The sequence below is a fragment of the Emydura macquarii genome, unplaced genomic scaffold (genome assembly GCF_026122565.2).
Source record: "Emydura macquarii macquarii isolate MOO-44397 ecotype Brisbane River unplaced genomic scaffold, CSIRO-AGI_Emac_v2 contig_1253, whole genome shotgun sequence".
NCBI lineage: Eukaryota > Metazoa > Chordata > Testudines > Chelidae > Emydura > Emydura macquarii.
In genome coordinates, this window is record NW_027131390.1 from 59,840,190 (window position 1) to 59,866,752 (window position 26,563).

Here is a 26,563-nt window from a genome sequence, read left to right on the forward strand (position 1 = left end):
AACAGAGTGACTGTATTGGTCGGGTACTTTAAACTTGCACCATCTTCCCTGGGTGACCATGCGTGATATCAGTCTCCTGAGAGTAACGCAGGTGGAAAGGGAAGATTTCCTGCAAGCATCAGGGTACAGGCCTGGTCCTTATGCTGCTATGCTATGTTCTGTGATGATGCCTGCTCCTTTAATAGCAGACTGGCAGGGAAAGGTATCCTACCATGTCGGAAGAAATAAGGCTGCCTTCCCCAGAAACCTTCTGCAAAGGTTAACAGATTACCTGCATGAAAGTTTCCTTGAGAGATCCTCAGAGGATTCTTGGAGCATATCTCTGCACATAAATAGTCTGTTCCGGGAGTAACCCTCCACTGAAGTTGCCACCACCCAGTAAGACCCTCCCCTCAAAAACACAAACTCCTTTTAAGAAGCTGGACTGGGGACATAACTGCAAAAAAAAAAAAAAGATTTGCCATACACATTCATCAGATGTGCCTTCCCCTGCGTCTTGATCAGTCCCGCTGTCATGTGTGACTGGACTGCTCTGGGGTAACAAACAGGTCCTGGCTCTCAGGGAGAATGGATACCCCACTCTCCTGCATCCTGCTCTCCTCATCCTCATCCACAGAGTTCTCCTCATTCATCCTGGTCTGGGATTCTTCAGAGGTATCAATGCTACATGGTGGCACGGTGGGATCATTGCCGAGAATTGCATGCAGCTCCTCGTAAAAGCAGCATGTTTTGGGTGAGGAGCCATAACGGCTGTTAGCTTCCCTAGTTTTCTGATAAGCCTGCCTCAGCTCTTTGATATTTATGCAGCACTGCTGCACGTCCCTGTTGTGCCCCTTCTCCAACATATGCCACGAGATATCTTCTCATATATATCTAAATTTCTTTTGCTGGCTCGGAGCTGAGCCAGAACAGACTCTTCACCCCACAGACTGATGAGATCCAAGACCTATGGTCGACTCCAAGCTGGAACGTGTTTGGGCCGTGCAGTCGCCATGAGCAGATCAGTTACAAAGCTCTCTCCAAGCTGTCTAAACCGGAAATGGAAATACAAAATTTCCTGGGGCTTGAGGGGAGGAGCTATTTCCTGTTTACATGACCACGTTACAGCAGAGCATGAAGGTCCAGAGTGGTCACAAAGGGGCATTATGGATACCTCCTGGAGGCCATTAGTGTCAGTTTACATTGCACTCTGCCTACACTGGCACAAATTCGACCCATGGAATTCAAATTCAGCGCTACGTCACTTGCAGAGGTGGTTTTATTAGGTTGATGTTTACCGTGCTTTAAATCGATGGAACTTATGTGCCAGTGGAGACGCATACTTTAGGGGGTCGACATAAGCGGTGTTATGTCAACCTCCACTGCCAGTGTAGACCAGGTCTCTGTGTACCTCAAGTGTTGTTTTGCACTGTAGTCACTCTCACTCTAGTTACTCTACTCAAGCTGGCCTAGCCTTGAGTGTAGAAACTCAAGCTAATTGTTGCAATGAAGACAAACCCTTTGTAATACATGGGTGCAAAAGGGTTAGAGAAAGATACAAGGAGTCTCTTGCATACTGCAGACCTAACTGTGTCCTGCCCAAAACTAGGGCACAATCACAGGACCCAGAAGGGTTCTGAAGGGTCTAGACAATATGGTTGCAGGAGCACCAGCAGCCATCAGAGTCTTGTCTTAGAGTTCCCATTATTGTTACCTCTGGTAGATTTCAAATGGTGGTATCAACTGTTGGAGACTTTACGAGAAAGAAGCTAATGTAGATGAGGCTAAAATGCAGACTAGCACCCAAACATGCTTTCTGATGCTCCCAGAGGTGTTTGTACTTGAGTCAAGCACAATGCCTTCAGATGCACCTATTGGGACAGTGCACCTGTGCAGGACCCAGTGGTGGGCTGTGTCTTAATAGCATAATGGAGCACTGAACAAGAAAAATCTTGCACTATAGATCACTGGCATGTGATGATGATGGTTGCATGTAAACAGAAATTTCCCAGTTGCAAATGAGGGATAAGACTCAATTGTGTCAATCCTCAGTCACATATTTAGACTTGAAAGGGGTGGTGCTATAGGTGTTCTTTACCTTGCCTCCAGGTACTTGTCTTGTTCCATTTAAGACATGGAAATGTTGCTTGGTGGTCAACATAACTTATTCTAATGGCAAAAAAAACCCTGAGAGTTGTCAGCCGTTTCTTCAGCAGACTTTGTCATACAGGAAGGAAGCATTTCCAGGCTAGAATCAATAGAAATAGACAGGTCATCTGAAGCTTCATGGTACCAAAGTAACTGGGAATGTTGTTTGCAAGCATCTCTCCAAAATTTATACATAAACCTAAAATATTTCTACTTTTATAGCCTCCCAGAAGAGCTGTCAATACTGTCTCTATGTTACAGTGTAAATTTAAAAAAATCATTAGCTGTCATTTTATGACATCTGTTATACAGATTTGGCAAAATAAAACCGCTTTGTGTCATGAAATACTGGTTCACTGGATTTTTAGTATGGTGTCTTTGAATTATGCTCTCCTGTTATCCTAGTTTTTTTACTGAATTCTGATTATCTGTTAATGAAAAAGGAATAAAATATTCACTAAATAGTCAGACCTGTCAGTTTTGCTCACTTATTTCCTGTCTGTCATTTGTTACAAGCATTTTTGTTTTTACACCAATTCTAACCAATGCCTAAAACTGTGATTTGAAAAGCTCTTTGGCTATAAACTTATTGCATTGCATACAACTGATGATCCCTGTTTTGTTAAATATATTTGGTTTTATCAGTGAAACATGATTTAGATACTACTTAATTCCTTCCATGCTTATCCTGACTGCAAAATACTTTATCTGAAAGACGTGATTTGGGATCTTATTTCTATCACCAATCAGGTGGCATTCAGGAGGTTGATTGATGGGTATTTAGCAAATATAACTTTTATTGCTAATGGGATTTATTGAAGCACATACATCAAGGGGAGAGCAGAACCTGCACCTCATGATAACAATTTCATTATGGTAGTATGAGGTAACCTGTGTTAATTTTTTATTCCTTTTTAGTTTGCTCAAGTTAACCCTATAACATCCTTGTTTTCTAGGTAATAAGATTTCATGGTGGTTCCCTTCCTGTGTATGTTATTTCTAATATGCTTCTTGCATATGGAGGACAGTTAAGCACCTTAATTTCAACAGGTAACATTGTGTAAAAAGATTTTTATTAGCCATACTTTTTTTTGTACAGTAATCATATCTTCAGACATTGTGAATTTAGAAACCACCATATTAATATTCTTGTCACATGGATACATCACTGTAGTTTTTCCTGTGATTTTTGATCATATTAATACCTCAGAATTAAAATAGCTTTCTTCTTTAGTTGCACCATGATATCAAACAAACAAACAAAAAAAAGGAGCACAGTGGTTTTTCTGCATTAGTGTCCTCTTGCAACATTTTGCCCTTGTCAGAAGTTTAAAAAAAATAGTTATAGGGTAGAATTTATTTTGAAAGAGTTTTAAAAATAAACTGAAATGTGTGCAGGAAACTGGCAATCTCTAGTCACTAAAATCATCTTTATTCAAGCTCATTCCAGCTCAAGTTAGTATTCCTCATAAACTTTTTTTATCATGTCTGTCTGTCTGAAACTGTGTCTTAGTAATCAACTGATTAATGAGGACTTTGAGCAAGAGCCTTGCTGTTGCACAGTAATAGTGTTAGTTTGTTATCATTGTTGTTTTCACTTTTGAAGCTTTGTGTTTTTGGTTTTGAGCTTTGTGGCAAGGTATGAATTGTGTCTATATAATTTTTGTTTTTGTTCTAGGCCAATGTTCAGATTTTGTTCATGCACTGGCTAGAGCAGCCAGACCTTACAAAGTGGACCCTGTTGTGAATATTATTAAATTTCTATTGGGGTAGGTTATTTTCTGTTACTTGTTTTAATTTTGTAGCAGTTTCCAAAGTGTAAAAGTTTTATTAATACAGTTTTAAAAACAAAATAGTATTCTTTTATTTTCTTTGTGATCCTTTGATTCAGAGATGCCTTTTGTCATGTGATCTTGATCTTATTAAAAAACTGTAGTGTCAGGAATAATTATGTATATTTTGTGAAATAGTGATCAGAAAAGACAACTAATACTTGTTTCATATTTTTGGCAGGTTTAACTGGTTTAAAGATATATGGAATGTATTGTTTTTGCCAGAGTTGGATGCTGTTGTACTGAATAAGCAGGATACGTGGTTCCCCCTTGTGTCCCTGATTCTATTTCTTTTTGGGACAGGAATTGCTTACTGGGGTGGCATACTCTTCTCTTCATCTCTAAGGCTCTTGTCTTCGTTGTGGTTAGCTTTGACAAGGTAAAATATATAATTATCTTCGTATAGATGACTGTAATGATAATAAGTAAAATAGAGAAACCTAACAGTTGTAAAATTGGGAATACTTGGGTGGGCGAGATCCTACAATCCAGTTACAGTAAACTCCTTTTTATTGATCATCAGGATTTGCCAGCACCACATACAAATGCAACATATAAGGGGCCAGATTGCGGCCTGTACTGCCTCCTTTTTTGCACTGGCTACCTATACTGGCTTTTTGATTTGTGGAAACTGGAAAGAAGAAGGTGACAGAGTCACAGTCCCTTTCCCAAACAGTCCCTTTCCCAGGGGCAGCACAACAACATGTACCTCTGTCCAGGGCAAACTGTAAGCTCATGATCTGTTGTTAGTGTCCGATACCCTGAATTATAGAACACTGAGGATGCAGTACAGTAAGAATTCTACAGACACACATTTCATTGTACAGGAAACATATATTTTACAGGTATGTCTGAGAGTATTTTAATGTCCAGTATTTTGAATGTACAATTTTTATTTATATGTACAGACTGTTAAAATATAAAAAGACTAACAAGACTTTTTGAAAGGACAGAACACTAAATTAGCCAAGTTGGATTATATACTTAATTACATTTTAATGGTTTGACTGTAACTATAAGACTTTAACAGGGTTCAAAAAAGAACTGGATATGTCCATCCATGTCTATTAGATAGATGGGCAGAGATTGCTGTTTACCAGAAGCTGGGAATAGACGACTGGGGATGGATCACTTGATAATTACCTGTTCTGTTCATTCCCTCTAAAGCACCTGGCATTGGCCACTGTTGGAAGACAGGAGACTGGGCTAGATGGACCATTGGTCTGACCCAGTATGGCCGTTCTTATTTTCTTAGGACTGTATTCTCATAGATATGTTCCTTAGTCAACTACATGTGAGTCATCAATAAATTAATTTAGTATTTTAGCTCCAGAAACTCAATCTGTCTACCTTATGAGCAAAGAGCAGATCCACCAGATGAACCTTTTCTTCACATTTGCACTTTTGACGTTCCATCAAGTAGATAGCAATAATACATACAATGCACACACAACCTGTCACATTTCAACCCAAGTACTCTTATCACTACTGAAAGCTAATAGAATTTAGCTTAAGCGATAATGCTGTTACTTTTCAGTTTGAGGATATTTTTATTAAAATCCTGCTATGGCTAGATTTCTCTTACGGGTGCCCATTTCTTGTTCTGTCTTGGCTGAACAATGTGACTGTATGCAAATTCTGAGAGCACTCAGGGTAGGGTAAAAAAATTAATACCCACATTTCACAATTTGCTTTGGCTGCCAGTAAATCGATAGATTCCATTCAGAGTTTTGGTGATTTTTTTTTTTTTTTTTTAAAGCCAATAGTAGTCTAGTCCTGAGGTTTTTGAACAATTGTATCTTTCCATAAATCTCCCTACAAGGTAAAACTGGGTTTGGCTGGGTTGTCCTCAGTGTCTATAATGAAGTGGTCTTCTAAGGCCAGGAGCAGGGGATTTGTGTGTCGGGGGGGCTTTCTATATAATTCTTTCTCAAGTACTGTCAGCCCCAGAGTCCCTGTGTAGCTGTCTTCAGTATTTAGACCAAAGCCTTTTCATTTGGAACAGTCCATTTTTTAACAGAATTGTTTCCTTTTTAGCATACAATTTTTGCCCTTATTCAGTTGAATGGGTGGTTTCTAGACCACTAAGACCAATGTTAGTTTAATGAATGTTTTGAAATATGCATGATGTCTTGGATGCCTCTAATGTGGGTGCATTATGAAACAAAGTAAAAATGATAAATGTCCCCATGGTCAGAGTGCTGCTACTTGGAGAAAAGTGTAGAAGTCCTATCATCTTAATCCTCCTGCACAGCCATCCGATCCATGAACTCTAGCTCTCTTGGCTCCTTGTTGTTTGAAGTTCCTGTCCATTTGGGCACCCTTTCTCCTCCCCATTTTTCATGTTTGATTATTACATAATGGCATGACTGTTCTTTTCTTTTTCTTTTTTTAAGAACTCATACGTTCACTGTCTTTCTGGTCATTGAATTCTTATCTCCTTTCACCCATTCTGTGCTTCAGTTCCACTCAGACCAACCATTTTTCTTATTAGGACCCATGCAGTTATTTTCTAACTTCAGCTGGTATCTCAAAGTTCAAGATGCCCTGTTGCTATCTAGCATCGTTTTTTGGTCCTCAGAAAATCGTTGAGCGTCTTCACCAACATCCAGTTTTACCAGTTGGCAAAGTGTGTTCAATTGTACATAATTTCACACCTCTTAGACAGCCCAGGTAGCTTTTCAGTTTCTGTTCTAAAGTTACTATTTTGAAATATAACATCGCAATGCCCACTGTATTTCCACAAAGAACATACATTTCATTAGAATTTTCGTTTTTCTATTCACTCATTTTGTTGCTGAAATACTTCCTCTGCTGGTTTTTGTGATCTCAGAAACTAATTCTTGACTCTTGGTGATGCCATTTGAATGTCCAAAGAATCAGGATACCTACTCCTGTCTTTCTGAGGACAATGTGTGTCACAAAACAAATCTTTTTTAGCACTCTTTGTTATGGCTTCTGTGCTAACATGTGACACTACATTTTATTAACACTCTTACAGAAAGCACCATTGTGTATTGATCTAGTACTACAGTAATAATAAACAGATAGAATCATAGAAATATTGGGCTGGAAGGGACCTCGAGAGGTCATCTAGTCCAGCCTCTGCACTGAGGCAGGACCAAGTATATCTAGACCATCCTTAACAGGTGTTTGTCTAACCTGTTCTTTAAAACTCCAATGACAGGGATTCCAGAACCTCCCTTGGAACCTTTTTCAGTGCTTTTTCACAACTACATCATATTGTTGGTTCATATTCAATTTATGATCCACTATAACTCCCAGATCCTTTTCTGCAGGACTACATCTTAGCTGGTTACTCCCGGTTACTGGCTTCCCCTGATGTGAACATGAAGAACCTAGGCCAGTGTTTGAAAAAACTTGATTCTCTCTTCGAGTGATTGCTCATATCCATTCCATTATAGGTGTGTGTGCGCCCTGTGCACAGATTCCCGGAACTTTTTTCCCCTTAGCAAGCCCCATAGGGTCAGGTCAGGGGCCCCCTGGAGTACCGCACTCATGCCGTGGTACATAGGGAGCTGCCGACCCCGCGGGCCCTCAGTTCCTTCTTTCCGCCCGTTGACGGTTGCTGGAACATTGCCTCTTGCTTTGCAAGTCGCAGCCCCTTAGTATTGTTAGTTGATTGTTCAGATTGTTAAGTAGTTAAGTGAGTTTAGTTATACATAGATAGTTAAGGAAACACTTAGGGGTTTTTTTCTTCACGTTGGGCCATGCCTGGCTCAACGGGCTTCAAATCCTGCACCGAGTGTGCCAAACTTCTTCCCGTGAGTGACCCTCACGATCGCTGCCTCCGATGCCTCGGAGAGCAGCACCGCAGAGATATATGTAAGATCTGCAGAGCCTTCAAGCCCCGCACCCAGAAGGAGAGAGAGGCGCGGCTGAAGGCTGTCCTCATGGAGTCCACCCTCCGTCCGGACTCTGAGCTGGCACGTTCCCCTGCGGCATCGAGCGTCTCCTCGGTGCGGAGCACTCCTCCAGCACCGGCGTCGTTGATCCAGGGCCCGTCACCGAAACGCTGCAAGGACACCATGCGCCGAGGCTCCCCCGCACCGCCTGCCCGGTCTGGGGGGAGTCAGGAGATGCCCCAGCCACGTGCCGTGGAGATTACTCCGGCACCAGCATCTCCACGCAGGGAGCCTTCCCCGACTCTGCGGAGTGGGGTAGTGCCCCTGCAAGGGCTGTCGACGCCGGAGGCGTTCGCCGCGGCACACGCCCTCATGGGCCTGCCCACACCTCCGTACCCCCCCTTGGCCGAGGGCTACAGGACCTGCATCTCAGGGTAAACCCACGCTGGGGGGCCCCGGTGGTTGGCGGAGACAGGAGTCCAAGTCTCCCCCCATACGGTCAAGGAGGGTAGAGAGTGCAGGCTCCCCTCCCAGTTCCGGCACCGAGTCGTCGAGCTCCTCGACACTGCAGCTCCGAGAGAAGTCAAGGGGTTCACGCAGGGCTACCTCTCAGTCCTCCCTGGAGAGCCCAACTCGGCACTGCACTCCACAGCACCGGTCTCGATCCCCGGCACCTAGCCCGGCGCGGATCCTGCTGCCTTACATCTCGTTGCCAGCACCGACACCTCTGGCACCGACACTGACACCGCCGCCTGCAACGATGCCTTCGGCACCGATGCACACGGCATCTCACGGGCAGTCCTGATCCTTACGGTCCCGATCCTCTGGTCGGCACCGATCCTCACAGGTCCCGATCTTCGCGTCGGCACCGACGGCACCGCTCCCATTCCCAGGGGGAGAAGTGTCGACGCAAGACGTCGAGAGGGTGGAGACATTCCAGCTCCAGCCGCTCCTCTCCACGCCGGCACCGCACACGACGTTCACACACGCATTCACCATAGTTATCCTCCAGGAGCCGCTCCCCTGCAAAGGAAAGTAAGCGGAGATCCAGCGGCTCTGGATCCAGATCCCGGCATCAGGTGTCCCAGTCGGCACCGATGCCAGCTTCAGCATGGCCTCAGGAACCTTGGCAGTGGCCATATTGGGGCCCCTGGAGCACACAAGTGGGCCAGGCTACCGCCTCGCTCTACTCATCAGTGGCCCCGCCACCCACTCCCCTACGAGCCAGCCGGATAAGGGCCATCCCTCCGACAGGGGATCAGACCTAGAGGAAGGCCCCTCCACAAGGCCATTTCCTCAATCCTCCTCCTCATCCCCGGATGATGTGATCTCCCGGGACCGTAAGGCACCATTGCCTGACTTCAAGGCTCATCAGGACATGCTAAAAAGAGTTGCTAGCAACCTGAACTTAGAGCTAAAAGAGCTCTCAGAGGAGGAGGACCCACTATTCGGGGTTTTGGGGATGGCAAGCCCATCTAGAGTAGCCCTGCCTGTACACGAGAGGGTACTCAAATTAGCAAAATCCCTCTGGCAAACCCCCGCCTCGATTCCCCCTTCTGCCAAGGGCACCGAGAGGAAATACTTTGTGCCCACCAAGGGGTTTGAATACTTATATAACCACCCTGCCCCATGCTCACTAGTGGTGGATGCAGTGAATCAGAGGGACAGACGGGGCCCAGGGTAACACCCCCAAAAATAAGGAAGCCAAAAAGCTAGACCTGTTTGGCTGCAAGGTCTATTCAATGGCGTCTCTGCAGCTGAGGATCGCGAACCACCAGGCGCTCCTCGGGAGGTACAACCTGAACCTCTTGTCCTCACTGCAGAGACTCGCTAAGATCCTGCCACAGGTGTTACCCCAGGATCAAGTGGCAGACTTCTCGACCGTAATCGAGGAGGGCACTGCGGTGGCAGGAGCGGCCTTGCATTCCTCCAGTGATGTGGCGGATCCTGCCAGCAGGGCTATGGCCTCGGCCATAGTCATGCACCTATCCTCGTGGCTCCAGTCATTGGGGATGTCCCAAGAGGTCCAGCAGACCATACAAGATCTTCTATTCGATGGTGCTGGCCTCTTCTCGGACAAAACCAATGACAAGCTCCATGCCCTGAAAGATTCAAGGGCTACGCTGCGGTCCCTAGGGCTCTACACCCCACAGGCCTCAAGACGTCAGTCTTGGCCTCAGGTCCAGCGGCAGCCTCAGCCTCCCCCAAGGCAGCCCCCCAGACCCGCTCAACCCAGGAGGGGTCGGGAGCAGTTCTGGGGCCCCAACCGCCGTGACCATTCAGGTTCTTCGGCGGGGCCTCAGCAAGGCCCAAATAAGGGCCAAAATAATAAAAAATCCTTTTGATGGTGCGCACGGGGTGGCACTCTTCCTTTCCTCCTGGGTCTCTACCGGCCCTTTGCTCACAGACTCAGGCCGCATTATACCCACTGGCAAAGCATTACTTCGGACTGATGGGTCCTTGGTATAATCTGCAGGGGCTATGCCCTACAGCTGATGGCCTTCCCTCCAGATTCCCCCCCCACCTAGTCCCTCTTCAGGGTCCCCTCTCATGAGCAGCTCCTCACTCAGGAAGTCTGCTCCCTCCTCCAGTTAGGAGCTGTGGAAGAAGTTCCCCCACGAGAAAGGGGAAGGGGATTTTACTCTCGGTATTTCCTAATCCCCAAGTCCAAGGGGGGGCCTAAAACCCATTCTAGATCTCCGCCCTCTGAACAAGTTCATCAGATGCCTCAGGTTTCGGATGGTCTCCCTAGCCTCCATCATTCCTACCCTAGATCCAGGGGACTGGTATGCTGCCCTCGACTTAAAGGATGCATACTTTCCCATCTCTATCCTCCCAGGGCACAGAAGGTTTCTACGGTTTGTGGTAGCTGGTGGCCACTACCAGTTTTCAGCCCTGCCCTTTGGCCTTTCATCCGCCCCCAGGGTGTTTACGAAGTGTATGGCAGTAGTTGCGGCCTACCTGCGCCTCAGTGGAGTTCAGATATTCCCATACCTGGACGACTGGCTGATCCGGGGCAGATCCAGGGCCCACGTCAGGAACAGCCTGGAGCTCACGTGCGCAGTGTGCACCAACCTGGGGCTGCTCATCAACGAGCAGAAGTCCATTCTCACTCCTGTGCAGCGCAGAGTTCATTGGGGCCACACTGGATGCCACCCAGGCCAAAGCCTTCCTCCCAAAGCCTCGCTTCGAGGCGATGGCTGCCATAATCGACGACCTTCACAGGTCCCCCATGACGACAGCCAGGCGTTGCCTCCAGCTTTTGGGACACATGGCAGCCTGCACGTATGTGGTGAAGTTGGCTCGCCTCAAACTCAGGCCTCTCCAGACGTGGCTAGCCTCAGTGTACACCCCAACCAGACACCCTCTGAACAGGGTGGTCACGTTGCCCACCCAGATATTGGCTTCCCTACTCTGGTGGAAGGACCCAAGGGAGGTGTTGAAGGGAGTTCCCTTCAGGGAGGTAATACCATCGGTGACTCTGATCACGGACGCCTCAGATGTGGGGTGGGGAGCACACATTACCGGCAACCTGAGCACCCAAAGGCGCTGGTCACCAGGCGAGATGTCCCTCCACATCAATGTCAGGGAACTCAGAGCAGTCCGCCTGGCATGCAGAGTTTTCCTCCGGTTCCTCAAGGGCAGAGTGGTACAGGTCCTAACAGACAATACAGCAGCCATGTTCTATATGAACAGGCATGGGGGAGCGCACTTCTCGGCCCTCTGCCAGGAGGCCATACAACTTTGGGACTTGGCAGTGAGACACGACTTTCATATATCTGCCTCTCACCTCCTGGGGGTCAGGAACGATGAGGTGGAGTGCCTCAGCAGGTCGTTCCTTCCCCGACACGACTGGTCACTACACCCGGAGGTGGTAGCTTCTGTCTTCCACAAGTGGGGTGTTCCCCAACTGGACCTGTTTGCGTCGTCCTGGAACAGGAAATGCCCGAGGTTCTCCTCTCCGACGCGTTCGTTATAGACTGGACGGGGACCCTCATGTGTGCGTTTCCCCCCCCATTCCGTTGCTGCCCAGAGTCCTCTTGAAGATCAAGAGAGACAAGGCAGATGTCATACTGATCGCCCCAGCTTGGACGAGATAGCACTGGTTCAGCATATTGCTGGACCTGTCCATAGCCACGCCCCTGCTGCTCCCGAGGTGTTTCGACCTACTCTCCCAAGACCAGGGCTGCCTGCTCCACCCAGACCTGGACTTCCTCCACCTGACAGCTTGGAGACTTTGTGGCTGACGGAGGGGGAGAGAGCCTGCTCCATGCAAGTACAGCAGGTCCTGCTTAGCAGCAGGAAACCTTCCACCCAGGTGGTGTACCGAGCCAAGTGGAAGCGTTTTACCTGTTGGGCTGAGTCCCGGGGCATCCCACCGAGGTCCTCGCCAATACAGGCAATTTTGGAGTACCTCCTTCACTTGAAGCTACAGGGCTTAGCCCTGGCCTCTCTTAGGGTGCACCTGGCGGCCATCTCGGCCTTCCACCAGCCAATGGAGGGCAGAGCCTTATTTTCACACCCCATGTCAGCTAGGTTCCTCAAAGGGGTGGAGAGGCTATATCCCCAGGTCCACGACCCGGTGCCTCCCTGGGACTTAAACCTGGTCCTCGCCATGCTGACAGAACCAACCTTCGAGCCCATGGCTACATGCCCGCTGCTCGTCCTCTCTTGGAAGGTATCCTTCCTAGTGTCCATTATATCAGCTAGGAGGGTCTCCGAGATAAGAGCTTTAACCTCGGAGCTCCCCTACACGGTCTTCTACAAGGATAAGGTCCGACTGAGACCCCACCCAGCTTTCCTGCCTAAGGTGGTGTCTCAGTTTCATTATAACCAGGATATCTTCCTCCCTGTGTTTTTTTCCTAAACCGCACAGTTCAGTGGAGGAGAGGAGATGGCACTCCCTGGATGTCAGACAAGCCCTGGCCTACTACATCGAGAGGACCAGGCCGTTCTGGAAGTCGATGCAGCTGTTCGTGGCAGTGGCGGACTGGATGAAAGGCTCACCTGTCTCCACCCAGCGCATCTCCACCTGGATCACTGCCTGCATCAAGACCTGTTATGAGCAGGCGAAGGGGCCGCTTCCAGGAGCTGTAACAGCGCACTCAACTAGGGCCCAGGCCTCATCTGCGGCCTTCCTGGGAGGAGTTCCCCTGCAGGACATCTGCAGAGCAGCGACCTGGACATAAAGGTGTGGACCGACGACTCACTACGCCATCATGCAGCAGGCGAGAGAGGACGCAGGATTCCGCAGAGCTGTGCTGGCGAGGGCGGCGCAACGCTAACTCCTACCCACCTCCAAGGTACGGCTATTTAATCACCTATAATGGAATGGATATGAGCAATCACTCGAAGAGAGAAAACAGGGTTACTTACCAGTAACTGTTGTTCTTCGAGATGTGTTGCTCATATCCATTCCACACCCACCCTCCGTCCCCACTGTCGGAGTCAGCAGAAAGAAGGGACTGAGGGCCCACGGGGTCGGCAGCGCCCTATGTACTACGGTATGAGCGCGGTACTCCAGGGGGCGCCTGAGCCGACCCTATGGGGCTTGCTAAGGGGAAAAAAGTTCCGGGAATCTGTGCACAGGGCGCGCACACACCTATAATGGAATGGATATGAGCAACACATCTCGAAGAACAACAGTTACTGGTAAGTAACCCTGTTTTTTCACTCGCACCAGAAGTTAGAATGTGAACTATTTATTACATGCAGTCTCAGGCACTTAAAAGGACATGAATTTATTAACTAAAAAACCTGACATTCTTGAAGAAATGGATGTATTAGGTAACAAATTGACAGCTGAAGAGTGTTTCAGGCACAGTAATTGGTATCTTAACATTGTATGTTAACGATATTCTAAACTTGATTATGGACCTCTGAGAAGGTAAGCATTAGTTACCTCCTTACTTATTACATAATTGATTTAAGCTTTTCATGAACCAGAAACTTTTTCCCTTCTATATAACTGTGAATTTTTGTCTTAGTATTCTAACAGATAGTAATTTTGTCATTGTAGACCCTCTGGACTTCCTAAAGACAGCAAATTGATGACACCAAGAAGAGCATTTGTGGCCATTCTTCTGGTTTTTGTTAGCTGGACCACTTGTGGAGCATTTGCTATATTAATTATCTATCTTCACTACATGTTCAAGGTATTAAAACAACAAATAATTGAGTCAATATCTGAATTAAATGCCTTAGTTACTTTAATACTAGGTGAATATCAAAGGGAAAATATAGAACAGTTTATCCTTTTCAGAATTTAAAAAATGCTTTAATATACTTACATGCAGAACCTTTTAAAATACATACTTATCTGGTATGTTTCACAATCCAGTGATATTTTTCAAGTTTTTTACTCATCTGAACATGTCCTCCTGAAGGAACTACAAATATAATCTTCATCTCTGGGTTGTATTGATCTTATGCACAGGTGTCTTATATGGTGAGTCTTGTAAACAAAGTATTTTTAAATTTTTCAAACTGAGGTTATAAAGCCAAGGGCCTGATCATGCCTTGTCATGGAAAGTTGAGTAGTGGAAGGAACCTTGATAGGAAAATTCTGTAAAGATCCTGTCACTGACTTTTCCCAAAAGTTTTTTGGGGGAGGGGAAGAACGGGGACATGTGCGTGCAGACTGTCAAATGAATAGCACTTTGGTCTCCAAACTCTCTGAATTCCCTGTGATCCACAGGAGGGTAGGGCCATCTCCACGCTGACACCCTCAACACATGCATACCTTTTTGGCTGCAGCAGATTCTCTGAAAATGGGCATCTCTTGTGTATTTTGCTGAGGGACTCTGAAGTGGAAGTAAAGGGCAGGGGATATGTAGAGTTTCTCCTGCTCTCTGTCAAACTCAATGGAAAAAACAGAGAAGCTAATACACCCTCCATTCTGAAAACATTGCTGGGGAAGTCCTTTTCATTACAGCCTCAATTGAGCTGTGCTTCCCAAGAGCCAAAATATGGGGACAGAAGACTCTAGAGCCAGCACGACATTTTTTATTTAGGCATGGTAGGTGCTATGTGTAGAACCAATGTACAAAATAAACATGTCTGTCTTCTCATAGGTTATTAAGCTACATTCGAATGTAAGAATAGAGCAAAATGTTCTTAATATGGTAAGTCTATTTAATACTACAAATGATAGAAAACAATCAGCACCCCTATACGGGATTGTGTGTTTATCATGTGTCAGCAATGTCAGTTGACAAGCAACATTGTCATCTGTGAACCTGGACTTGGTAGTCTTAAAATGGAAATAACGTTAGTCAGTGGTTTGGTGACTAGAGGAGGCTAGAACTAACATTAAAGGTAATGGCTTATCTAGTTCATTAGAGTAGAAGAGGAAAAAGCAGAGACCCTTGGAGTAGCCTGTGTCGTCACTGATATCTGTATTTTATACTCTCATTCTTGAGATCACTTAGGTAATAACCAGAGATTTTGTGCTATTGGTGAGATTAGGAAAGATTAGAAACAGTAATTATTTTTCTAGTTAATTATTTTGGTATTTTTCCTGTGTGTAATTTTCCTGTGTTCCCTGTGTATAATAGGGAGAAAATGTTCTTCCTTGCATCTAATTGTGTAGGTGTTAATAACCTGTGCTATCTTTAAATACTTAGCTCAGGCAATTTTTTTAACTATGGTGGGGTACAAGAGGAGATGTAGTAGGACTTAATGAATAAGGACTTGGAGGGAGAGGGAGGAGGGTAGGGATATGGACTAAAATTCTGATTATTTTTAAAAATGAATGGAAAATTAAATATTAGACCAGTTTCATGCATGGGGACATTTAGATTATTTTCTGTCTCTTTCTCCAATTACTTAGCAATAGAATCTATGGTATGTATATTAATATATGTGCTCAGAATAGCTACCCATCACTTTCCAAGTTTAGAATGATATGTCAGGGAAATGAAATAAAATACATCTTAATTCACTAATCTAAAAAAAAAAAAAGTCATCTTTTTCTCCAGTTTTTTCCTCCTCTTAGTTTTTCCTTCCATCTCTTTCATTCTGTCCCTCTGTTTCATTCTCATTTGTCCTTTCTTTTATTATTCTCTTCTTTGAAAATCAGCATCCCCTTTCTTTATCTTTCACTCCTGCTGCCTGTCTCTGATCCCGCTTGTGGTGTCTTCCTCCTTTCTCTCTGCCTCATCTTTGGTCTTCACCCAGACTCTTTACTATCCCCTGTATTCTGTTCTTTTTCCCCCCCTTTCTTGCCTCCAGGAGCTCCCTGAGGTCTCCTCCTGGTATCTCCATTCTCCATCTTTGTTCGCCTTTCTTCCTGTAGCCCTGGAGTCATGAAACCACTCCTCTAGAAGGAGAGACAGTGGTTGTATTAGAAGCTTTAAAAGCTGAATATTTCTTTTAAAAATGGCTTTTTCAGGGAATCCCAAGAAGGTGATCCTTTAACCTTGGCTAGTACTGGGTAAAATTGCAAATCTGTTTATTTTCCTGAATCAGAAATGGCATGTTGCTATTATTATCTTAATGGGTTTTTATGTTAATTTTATTAGTCCTATCTATTCTGTACCAATATTTGGGGGTTTTTCTTTACAGGATCCAAAGCACACAAAAGAAACTTCAGATAATTCCAATAAAGAGACAGTAAAGAACTGTGATTCAACAGAGACCATTCCAGAAGCAGTAGCAGCATCACTCACCACCACCTCAGCTATTGACAACGTTGTAAACAGTCTTAAGATACATATTACAGTCATCCATTTACTCACATGGATTGTGCTACTCAGTTTGCCATCTTTAATTTATTGGTTTAAAAATCTCAGGTAACATTTAAATTGCCAGCATAAAAAAAATCAATATTATAGTTTGCTTAGTACTTTTCTCCCAAACAGCTGCTGATTTAAAATTGCAAAGGTTTCTGTGACTATTAATATTACTTTATAGTAGCACTTAAAGGCTCTAGTTGAATGAATTTACATAACTGGTATCTGTACACATCAATCCTGTATAATGGTTTATGGTTAGCTATTATGAAAATCAAATTATATGATGAAGAGACTTTTAAGGGATTTACAGGCAGGGCTGAATCTTAGCCCCTGTGATTTACACTGAGAATGCTCCCACCCTAATTTCTCATGTGGGATTAGCTGTTCATGTGTTGCCAGGCTGTCCTTTTGATTGTTTAACTTCTGTGTAGTTTATAGTGGTTAAAATTTTTTTTGTAATAATGTGCTGTCTTTGCACAATTTGCTTTTTTTTGTAGGTACAAGATTAGACTTGATCCTGATCCATGTAGAACTATGGCTATTATTCTTGTATCCACTTTGGGAATTCTCATGAATGCAAGTACTTCTAAAGTAAAATCAAGGTATGCTAACTAATCCTCAGTTCTTCATTATTTCTAGTCCTCTGTAGACCCTATACCTATATTTCTTGAGTCCTTTTCCATGTCTGTGGTTAAACTTGATTTGTGATGCACAGACATTTAGCTGTTAAGCTCTCCTTAACATTTATGACATTTGTATTATTAAACCTTGAAATTCCAAGGTGAGTGTTAATGAAAGGTGTCAAATGTAATATTGATCTGACACATAATCTATGCATCACAAATCAAATGTAATATTGATCTGATACATCAACAATCTGTCAGATCAAGAACTTATTTTTTAGCTTTACATTCACACCTTATTGAATCCTTCAGAGCCTTATTCTTCACAGGTGTGAGTGTTAGGCCTTGTATATGTAGGAAAGTTATATCTGTATAAGATACAATGTGAATTTAAGTTCCTACAGTTGCACTGTGATAATTCCCTGAATGGACACTTATTCTCATATAAGAATGTCTTTTTCTGATTTACTTTGTTGCTTTGGCAACTGTTCAAGTTAAGCTGAAAAAATCTGCTGTTATTCCAGAATTAGGGTCTCCACATGAGGGAGTTACACCATATAATTAGGGCAGTATAACTGGAAAAATTTTCCATCTAGGCAAGACCTTAATCAAAAATGTAATGAAAAACTTACTGCACATGAATAATCTGCTTCTAAATTAAAATACTTTATCTTGTTGCACAAAATAGCACAGTGTGAATAGTCAACCTAGCCTTTCATTACAGAGTGAAGCTCCCCCCATGAGTAGTTTCAGTTGACTATGCTAATAGATGAAGTCCTTTATTTATCCATAGTACAGATTCAGCGCAGAGAGCCACAACACAAGATTTTCCAGATTACCCATTAATATATTAAAATCAATAAATTCTTCTTAAAACCAAGCTCAATGGTGAGTTTGCACAGCTTTGTCTCCTGCTGTATGGCTTGCAGTTATAAAAATGGTAAACTGTTTTTCTCTCTTCTCACACAGTAAACTGTTGAAAATTGCAGCGCAACTTCCTCTCCCTTTGTCTGTAGCTGTGGTGGCCTTCGGACCAATGCATTTATACAGAGTACCATACTTTGTCATCTTTTCTCTTCTTCTACATGTATTGTGTTGCATTGTGTAAATCTTTAACTTTCCAAATGGAATTGGAAAATCTGTGGCCCAGAAATGGATGCTGGAAAATAATACAAAGTTGAACAAAGAAATATCCACACTAATGTAATATTTAATCAACATCATTTGGAGAAGATGACAGAATTGCAAACACTTCTTGTGTAGTTTGGGGTGTTTGGGAAATCTTTTAGAAACCTTCTTGTCGTGTTAGCCTACTATTTTGAAAAATTAATCGGAGAATTGCAATATTTCTCTGAACACAAAAAAATCTCTTCTTATTAGCATAACACTATGGTGTTCTAGATTTAAATAGGCACACCTTTCTGTATCCACACTGCAGACATTTTGATATGTCTGTTGACACTTGGTTTTGTGTTGAAACACGTTTACCCTACATTGTGCTTATATTGAACCTTCATCTTTTTCTTGAGTCCTAAAGTGTGATGGGTAAAATTCACAAATGATTGAAATGCACAGTATCACAAAAAGCCAAGAATACTTTTAATCTTTTTATGCCACACTAACAAGCTATAATAATTTTCTTTTTTCTTTCATCTATACAAACTAGAGTGTATTGTGTCTACTGAACTGTTGTTTCTACAGACATTTTTATCAGTGTCTGTGGCATATTTGTGTGATTATTGAAAGTGTTAGTGGTTTATAAGCTTTACCTTTTGTGAGAGTGCTAAAACTATATATACTGTATGTCTTTGTCTATTCAGGAAGGATATCATAGATTCATACACAATTTCTCTAATGTTGTTTTAAAACATTGACAGATTCTGGAGAAAACAGGCAAATTCTGAACCTGTGCCAGAATCTCAGTAATAGTGGGAAATACTGACCGTAATAATCAGCTCTGTAAAGTAGCATCTTATTGCTTCAGTCCTATATTGACTGGCATTATTAAAATACCCAAGACAGGTATCTGTAATGTATAGGAAATCTCTCCCTTGGTATAAGTGTTTTAAAACAAAAGTGTATCCATCAAGCTGAAATGATCTATAATCATTGTAAATCTGATTGGTTGATTCTAAACAGAGATGGATCAACTACTCATTTCTGTGTATCTTCTGTATCTCTGGTATTTCTGAGACACCTATCACCTTAATATCAAAGCACTGAACCTATCTGATAGCTTTCTTTCTTTCTGATCTTGTCATATGAATAGTGTGAGGAAATCCAGTACCTATAAACAGTCAAGTTACAGCATATGCTCCCTGCAGCAGTAGAGCCTAACCCATTTGTTTTAGTGTATTGCATCATTCTTGCCTGAAGTGCCTCAGTTAATTCTGGCTTGGGTTTTTAAGAGGCATTTAGTTGAGCTGGCTGAAAAGACTGTAAGTTTACACAGACTTTCCAAACTGGAAGTGTGAGGTGACATGACAAATTGCAGCACCTTACTATTTGTCAGCTCGTAAACTGGCAGTCCAAGCTGTTAGCAAACCCTTAAGACTGATTTAAGTATGAATAAGATAATCAGTAGCTAACTGTATCACCGTTATTGTTACCAATAATATATATGCTGGTTTTCTAATCTTAACATTTATGTAAATTTTGTAAATCAGAAAAGGCCTTTGAACAAACTGCAACCTGAAATTTGATTTCTACCCAGATGTATGCTGCAGTATGTATGTATATGACACACACACTCGTAGTATGATCTGCTTGTGTATTTGTAGCCAAATTCTGCAGTCCTTTATCCTAAAACCTCATATCCAAATATAGAATAGAGTAATAATATTTCTAGTTTAGGATTACTGTGTAATTTGAGAGAGAAGCAGAGCTAGGTAGAGTTTTCTGTAAGCCATTCCAATCCAGTGAAAGCTGTTTATCCTAGGATTGGTCTTCCTTGCTGTATATTGTACTGTATTTCTAGCATAGGACCTGATTTTTGCTACCCTGGTTTACGCTGTGTAGTACCTTATTCTGCAAGTAGACCCATTGAATTTACATTCTTGCAGTGGTTAGATACCCTCACTGTTCAAACAGGAGATAAATATTTAACTTTGCCAATTTAACTTCCAGCCACTGTCTTTTTATGTCCTAATCTGCAAGATAAGACCCCTTATTTTCAGAGGGTTGGGTGTAAGTACTTACAGACTGTGATTAAATTGCCTCTAAACCTTCTTTTGAATAAGATAAATAAATTGAGCTCATTTACTCTCTTATTGTAAGATGAGTTTTCTCAGCCACAAATCATTCTTGTTACTCTTCTTCAAACCCCTTCTAGTTTTTCAACACCCTTTTAAAAGTATGGACACCAGAATTGGACACAGTATTTCAGCAATGGTCTCACCAGTGCCTTATGCAGAGGTCAAATAATCTCCCTCCCTGTTCATGAAGCACTTCCTGTGAATGAGGAGAATAAAACCTGTATTTAGGCTTATTTCTATTGATTATGGCCTTCTGCAGAGACACATGAAATTTTCATTAAAATAAAGTAGTATTTCATTTTATTACTTTATTTTAAGTAAGCTATTCATTAAATAGCAAATACAGAAATGTATTTTTACTACATTGTAGTACCTACACCATCTGCTTCAAAATGAGAATTGATGGAAGTCAAACCCAGAATATTACTATGTTTTTTCTAAGACAAATATCTGAGCTTTTGCTATCCCAAACCACTGTCACAGTAAGGAAAGAATACCTTTCACAACCCTCTTCCATTTATTAAAGGTGTAGTTTATATAGCAGTGTTGTTTTAGCCATATTGATAGCAGGGATTAGAGAGACAAGGTGGTGAAGTAGTATCTTTTATTGGACCAACTTCTGTTGGTGAAATAGATAAGCTTTCAAGCTCCACAGCTAAATTAGCTGAGCCACCGAGTACTTTTCCCAGACCTGAAGAAGAGCTCTTTGTAGCTCGAAAGCTTGTCTCTTTCACCAACAGAAGTTGGTCTAATAAAGAGACATTATCTCACCCATCTTGTCTCTCTAGTTTATATAGACCAATCCCTTTTCTCAATGAGATAATGGCACTCTGAGGATTCTCATACAGCAGTCTCAGGCTGAGTGTGTTTTGCAGATTTGTTAAAATCTTTGGTCTATTTTTGGATGACCAATTTAGAATTTCTGTTAGAGACTTAATTTTTCAGACAGTACTGTGCACCAACACTCTGCAAAGCAGACAACCCCTTTAGAGATGTGTACATATATAGGTTTGTTTCTATTAATACAGGTTTAATTATGCTTGCCTCTGTTGTTTTCTAAAATAAAATGACACAATGTTTCATAAGTTATAAATAATACACTTATTTAATAAGTTGATCATATTTCAGTTTCTTTTTCTTTTAAAGAGCCTATGAGTTGAAAAGAGTCTGTATATTTAAGATAGGGCAATAGGGGGTAGAATCAATAATTTTTCAAACCAGCACGAATTTAAGGGCACCCACTGTAAGGGAATCAAGTATACTCTGAACAATGGCAAACATAATTATGATAACTTATTAATATACTGTGATTGAATATGTATTAAACAATTCTCAGCATATGATATATGGAATATGTTCTTAAAGTTTTCATTGGATTCAGTTTCCAGTTTATTCTTGTAATTTAGGCTATATTCTCTTCTCCTATGGAAGGATAAGAGAAAGCAGTCTGAAAACTATTATTTTGTGATATTTTAGGGGCACTCTCCCTTCTCAAGGTGAAGATGGCTGTTGACATACAGGGGAATTAGGGCCAAGGAGTAGCCCACCATAGAAAAATCATGTCCTGCAAATTCAATGGACTGGGGACTCTCAGCATAGTTCAATTTAGGAAGCTGATTCAAATAACAAGCTATTTACACATTGCAAAATGAATGGTATAGTAAAACAGGACTGAGAAGTGAACTGAAAAAAATATATATAACACACAGTAGGAGAAATTGGGAGTGCTGTGTGATTACATATAATGGATTACATACATTGAACAGAACAAAATGTAAGTTAACCCAGCCGGGCTACAGATGAGCAGTCATATTAAAAGTTGCTGTTGAACAAAGATCACAGTCTTGACAATAACATGAATCAGATTTATATTATATATTTTACTTAAGGGTTTAAAGGGTTTAAAAAGTTACTGTTTTTATCAGTACTGCTCTTGATACAAAGTCTATTTTACTGTCTCATTGCCAGTAATAAACATTTCAAATGCCAAGTGACAACTGATTTATTATATTTAATAATATTTGATATATCTGCTTTCTAAATTTTAACAGGAGAGCCTAATTACAGTTCTAGCGTTTGTAAACAAATTTAAACATTTATGAAGAGATTACATGCATATTTGGACCTTATTCTTGCTTATGAGAGAAAAGAGGATAGCCAAATTATAGACACAATATCTTGCAGCTTAATAAAATTGTGGTGTGCTTTTTTGAGTGTGTATACAATCATGCTGCTGCTGCTGTTATAAATTGTTAAAGTGCTAGAACTCTAACTACAAAGCACCCTAACGTCTTTAGATTCATTTTATATTTCATATTAAATGTTAGACACATTCAGTTTTAGTGTTAGACTTTTTACATCCCTTTTTTGGAAACTAAGTTTTTATAACACTTAGACTGTATTGTAAGCGGTTTTTAAAAGTTTATTACCATAGCAAAACATGCACATTTGCCACCAAAGCTACATATAACTCTTATATACCTCTGGATATTTGTGCCACTGATCTACATCTTAACGAACAAATCTATACTGGACTAAATAAAATCAAATTTTTCTACTTTTGTTTTAAAAAGCTGGAACTTTAAGATAGATTCAAAATAAACAAATATATAAAATCTATACAAGTTTATTTGAAAACCTTTTAGTATGATAGTATTTTGATATATTTTCTTGATAATGACAGAATGCAATCAAAGTTCTTAATTTAAAGAGTTCTTTGTATCTTAAAGCTTACACTAAATAAAATGTATAAATTTGTGCATTGGGAAAACCCACACTACATCCGTGTTTTCTAATCATTTTTAAATGTCTTTAGAAAAAATTCAGCGGCCTTTAATCAGGCAAATCTGCCTAGGGCCCCAATTCTTCAAGGTACTTAAGCGTGTGCCTGCCAGAATTGAGGCCTGAGTAAGAACTCTGATATTTGGCCCTTTATTTGAATTCAGATTTAGGGCCTGATCCTGCAAACCCTTACCCTTACATGAGTCCTGACTCATGGGTAATCCTACTTTACACTCTGATCTTGTAAGCATGTCTGCATGGGCACAAGGCCTCACTTGTGTTGAGCTTCTTGCAAGATCAGGACCATAGTCTATAAGGGCTTGTGTCAGTAAAGGTTTGCAGTATCATTCCCCTAAGTCATAACTTTGCAAACACTATCAAGCGTTGTGCTCACAATAAGTGCTATAACTGATATCTTAAATTTATGCAGAATCGGTCCATTAGATTATCGGTGTATTGAAGCTTTGTGTAGTCATCAAAATACAAACAAGAATCTTTCCTTTTTTTCAAACAATTTAGTCCATTTTTGTATTTATTATAAATCTGAAAAAATGTATGAAGCATTTTGATTTTTGAGTTTTTTATTTCTATTGTAGTATTTGACTATTAACTTTTATTTTGGTGGAAATTCAAACTTTGTTCAATTAATTATATTCATTTATATTGTTTATTTATATTGTTCAATTTATTATGTAACTGCAGTGTAAGAATAATATTGGAGATATTTCAGTAGTTGACAACTATAACAATACAGCACTCTTCAAGGAATAAAAATGATTAGAGTGCCAGACCAAAATGAAAATGACATATTTTCTCACTGTGATTTTAAACTTGTAATTTTATGGGGCAAAACACTGTGCCTTAAACAACTAAATGAATACACTGCAGTTCTAAATTGTAAACTTCTGTAGCCTTCAATTCCATTGTGAAAGTCCATATGAAATTCGCCAAAGAATTTTTTTTAAGTATGGATCATAATGGCAATTTGGTTGGGTGGTGGAGGAGAGGGGGATGTTAGTTTCTTACTTTCCCTGCATTAGCTGTCACATTCACAGGGGCCTCCACTATTTTTAAATACAACTACATTTTCTTTACATTGTTATTTATATTAGTACCTGAATTCTTTCCATTGTGACAATTCTCCCTCCCCATCCTCCCCCAACAACAACAACAAAGTAATATAAGCCTTAGATATGTGTCTTGGCTTTTGTTGCTTTTTGTGTCACATTCCTAATCTTCTATAGAAGTTAAATGTAATTATATTAAGCATTTATTTTCCCCTAGAAACCTTACTTAAAGCTGTAAAGAGCACAGAAAGTATTATATTTAACAGTGAATAGTTAATATCTGGACCTGTTTAAAAGCAAAAAGGTATAATACTGTAGTGGCCCCATAAACATTGCATAGTGAATTATATTTCTGAAGAAAAAATTATTTTATGTATAACTTGCAAAGGCCTTTAAAAAAAAAAAAAGTAGACTTGTGCCCTTTTTAGTTCTTTCTGATACATTAAAGCCTTTCAGGTCCTCTTTTTCTCTTGTTAATTTTGGTATTTTAAAATCTTTTTTCTGTTTTTTTTTTTTTTAAAGACTATGAGGACAGTCAACTGTGGCTTTTCTTTCTATAGAACCTATTGAATATCAGAAGATTGTTAACCCTCACTTTTTAACTGAAGGGGCAGGAATGTTGAATCTAGAACAAAGATGCCCTTTTTAAAAAATGTTAAGTAGTGACTGGACTTAAATTTTTTTTCATTAATTCCTGTTTAAAGGGTCTGATTAAAAAGAATCTTCTGTCAATAACTCAGCTTTCACTCTGATATTTATGTTGTTATTTTGCTAGTTCCAGTCATTGTTCCTTTCCAGGCTAGCCAAAACCTGAATTTCTAATATGAAAAACCTTAAAAATAAACAAACAAACCCACCACACACCACCCACCAACTTTGAGACCTTCTTTATACTTCATGAAGAATTTTTAAAATTGCACAATCCCAATAACTTTCATTTCCTTTGCAGCTCACCTTTTAATTTCTCCTCTAAATGCCAAGATGGACTAATGCCCCTGCAAAATATCCGTTCATACTGATTTAAAGTAATTCCAAGAGCACTTTAAAATGTTGGAAACCACAATTTTGGAATTTTTATCATTTAAAACAGCCTAACTGACTTTTGTAAAATTTTTCTTACAGTTTGAGATCTTGTATGGTCAGTTTAAACCTGGTGTGAATTTTTTTGGTGGAGTTAACCCCAGCAGTTACAGGTTTATATAGACTGTTGACAGGGTCTTCACTATAGTTGTGTGGATATTGAGGCTACAATCATTATTCTTTATAAAAGTTATTTGTAATTAAGTTCCCAAATACACTTTATGCAATGTATGATATAAATATGGACACTCAGGGCCTGATCCTGTGAGGTGCTGAATTCTCCTTGAAAGATGCTGAGTACCTTATTGAAATCAATGAAAGGTGAGAGCGCTCAGCACCTTGCAGTATTGTGCTTTTGGAGGCTGGTCCTTTCCCTGTTGACATCAGTGGGAGTTAGATTTGAGTGGGAACTCGTTTGGGACCTTCATGTACTGTGTGAAGTATGTTCTCAGAGTTAAATTTTTACTTGTCTTTTCCACATAAATGTGCATGACTTTTGCAGTACTTTGTCCAGCATATATACTGTACTAAATACACACTTGTGTGTAATTTTTGTAACAATTGCATTAATATAAATGGTTGTAATTCACAAAAAGTGCCACTTATCAGTCATACGGTGTGTAGAGTGTTGTGAATGTTGTTAATGTATTTTTACCTTACAAATAAGCTTTTGGGCATAGTGGTGAACATTTGCCTTCAGTCTTTGCTCAGGTATTAACGTGGAGCAGTTATGTGCTTTTCTTTTAAATTGTAATACTTGGCATTCTAAGAATTCAGAAAGTAAAATAAAATAAAAACAGTGAGCAAAAGAAGCGTGTGTGTCAATAGTATTATTTTGGGGAGTTTTGTAATTGGTTTGTTCAGACCTCATGAGTAGGATCATTAGTTGGCCTACTTGGGAGGCAGTAATTATACTCCGTACAGAATATATTACAAAATGTTAATTTATGCTTAGCTAGTAGGCATGTATCATCTGCCTTACTCTCTCAAGGGAAAATATAATAAACTGAAATGATGCTTGCTGAAAAATGTTAACTATTCTTTCCTCACTTCTAGTCTATCCTCTTCCCCAAACTGTTACTATTTCACATAGTATTTTCTTGGACATCAGTATAACTGTAGTTTTTTCCACCGTCCTCTCAGCAGTCCTGGGACCTGGTGGGTAAGTTAGGTTGCCAGAATCATTGTGTCACAATTT

General features: G+C 41.2%; 1 protein-coding gene and 1 long non-coding RNA gene across 2 annotated transcripts in view; one reads left to right on the forward strand and one right to left on the reverse strand.

The window, feature by feature from the left end:
• PGAP1 (post-GPI attachment to proteins inositol deacylase 1) overlaps positions 1 to 18,723 on the forward strand; it is a 71,079-nt gene extending 52,356 nt beyond the window's left edge. The window contains exons 20-27 of the mRNA XM_067548976.1: positions 3,084 to 3,177; positions 3,806 to 3,896; positions 4,141 to 4,338; positions 13,845 to 13,980; positions 14,899 to 14,949; positions 16,391 to 16,617; positions 17,058 to 17,162; positions 18,153 to 18,723. Of these exons, the coding sequence (XP_067405077.1) occupies positions 3,084 to 3,177; positions 3,806 to 3,896; positions 4,141 to 4,338; positions 13,845 to 13,980; positions 14,899 to 14,949; positions 16,391 to 16,617; positions 17,058 to 17,162; positions 18,153 to 18,291 (1,041 nt within the window). The 3' untranslated portion in view covers positions 18,292 to 18,723. The remainder of the gene's footprint in view (positions 1 to 3,083; positions 3,178 to 3,805; positions 3,897 to 4,140; positions 4,339 to 13,844; positions 13,981 to 14,898; positions 14,950 to 16,390; positions 16,618 to 17,057; positions 17,163 to 18,152) is intronic.
• Positions 1 to 26,563, reverse strand: part of LOC137153525 (uncharacterized) — a 50,016-nt gene that overhangs the window by 998 nt on the left and 22,455 nt on the right. The window contains exon 2 of the long non-coding RNA XR_010919824.1: positions 2,078 to 2,227. This is a non-coding gene — a long non-coding RNA (uncharacterized lncRNA). The remainder of the gene's footprint in view (positions 1 to 2,077; positions 2,228 to 26,563) is intronic.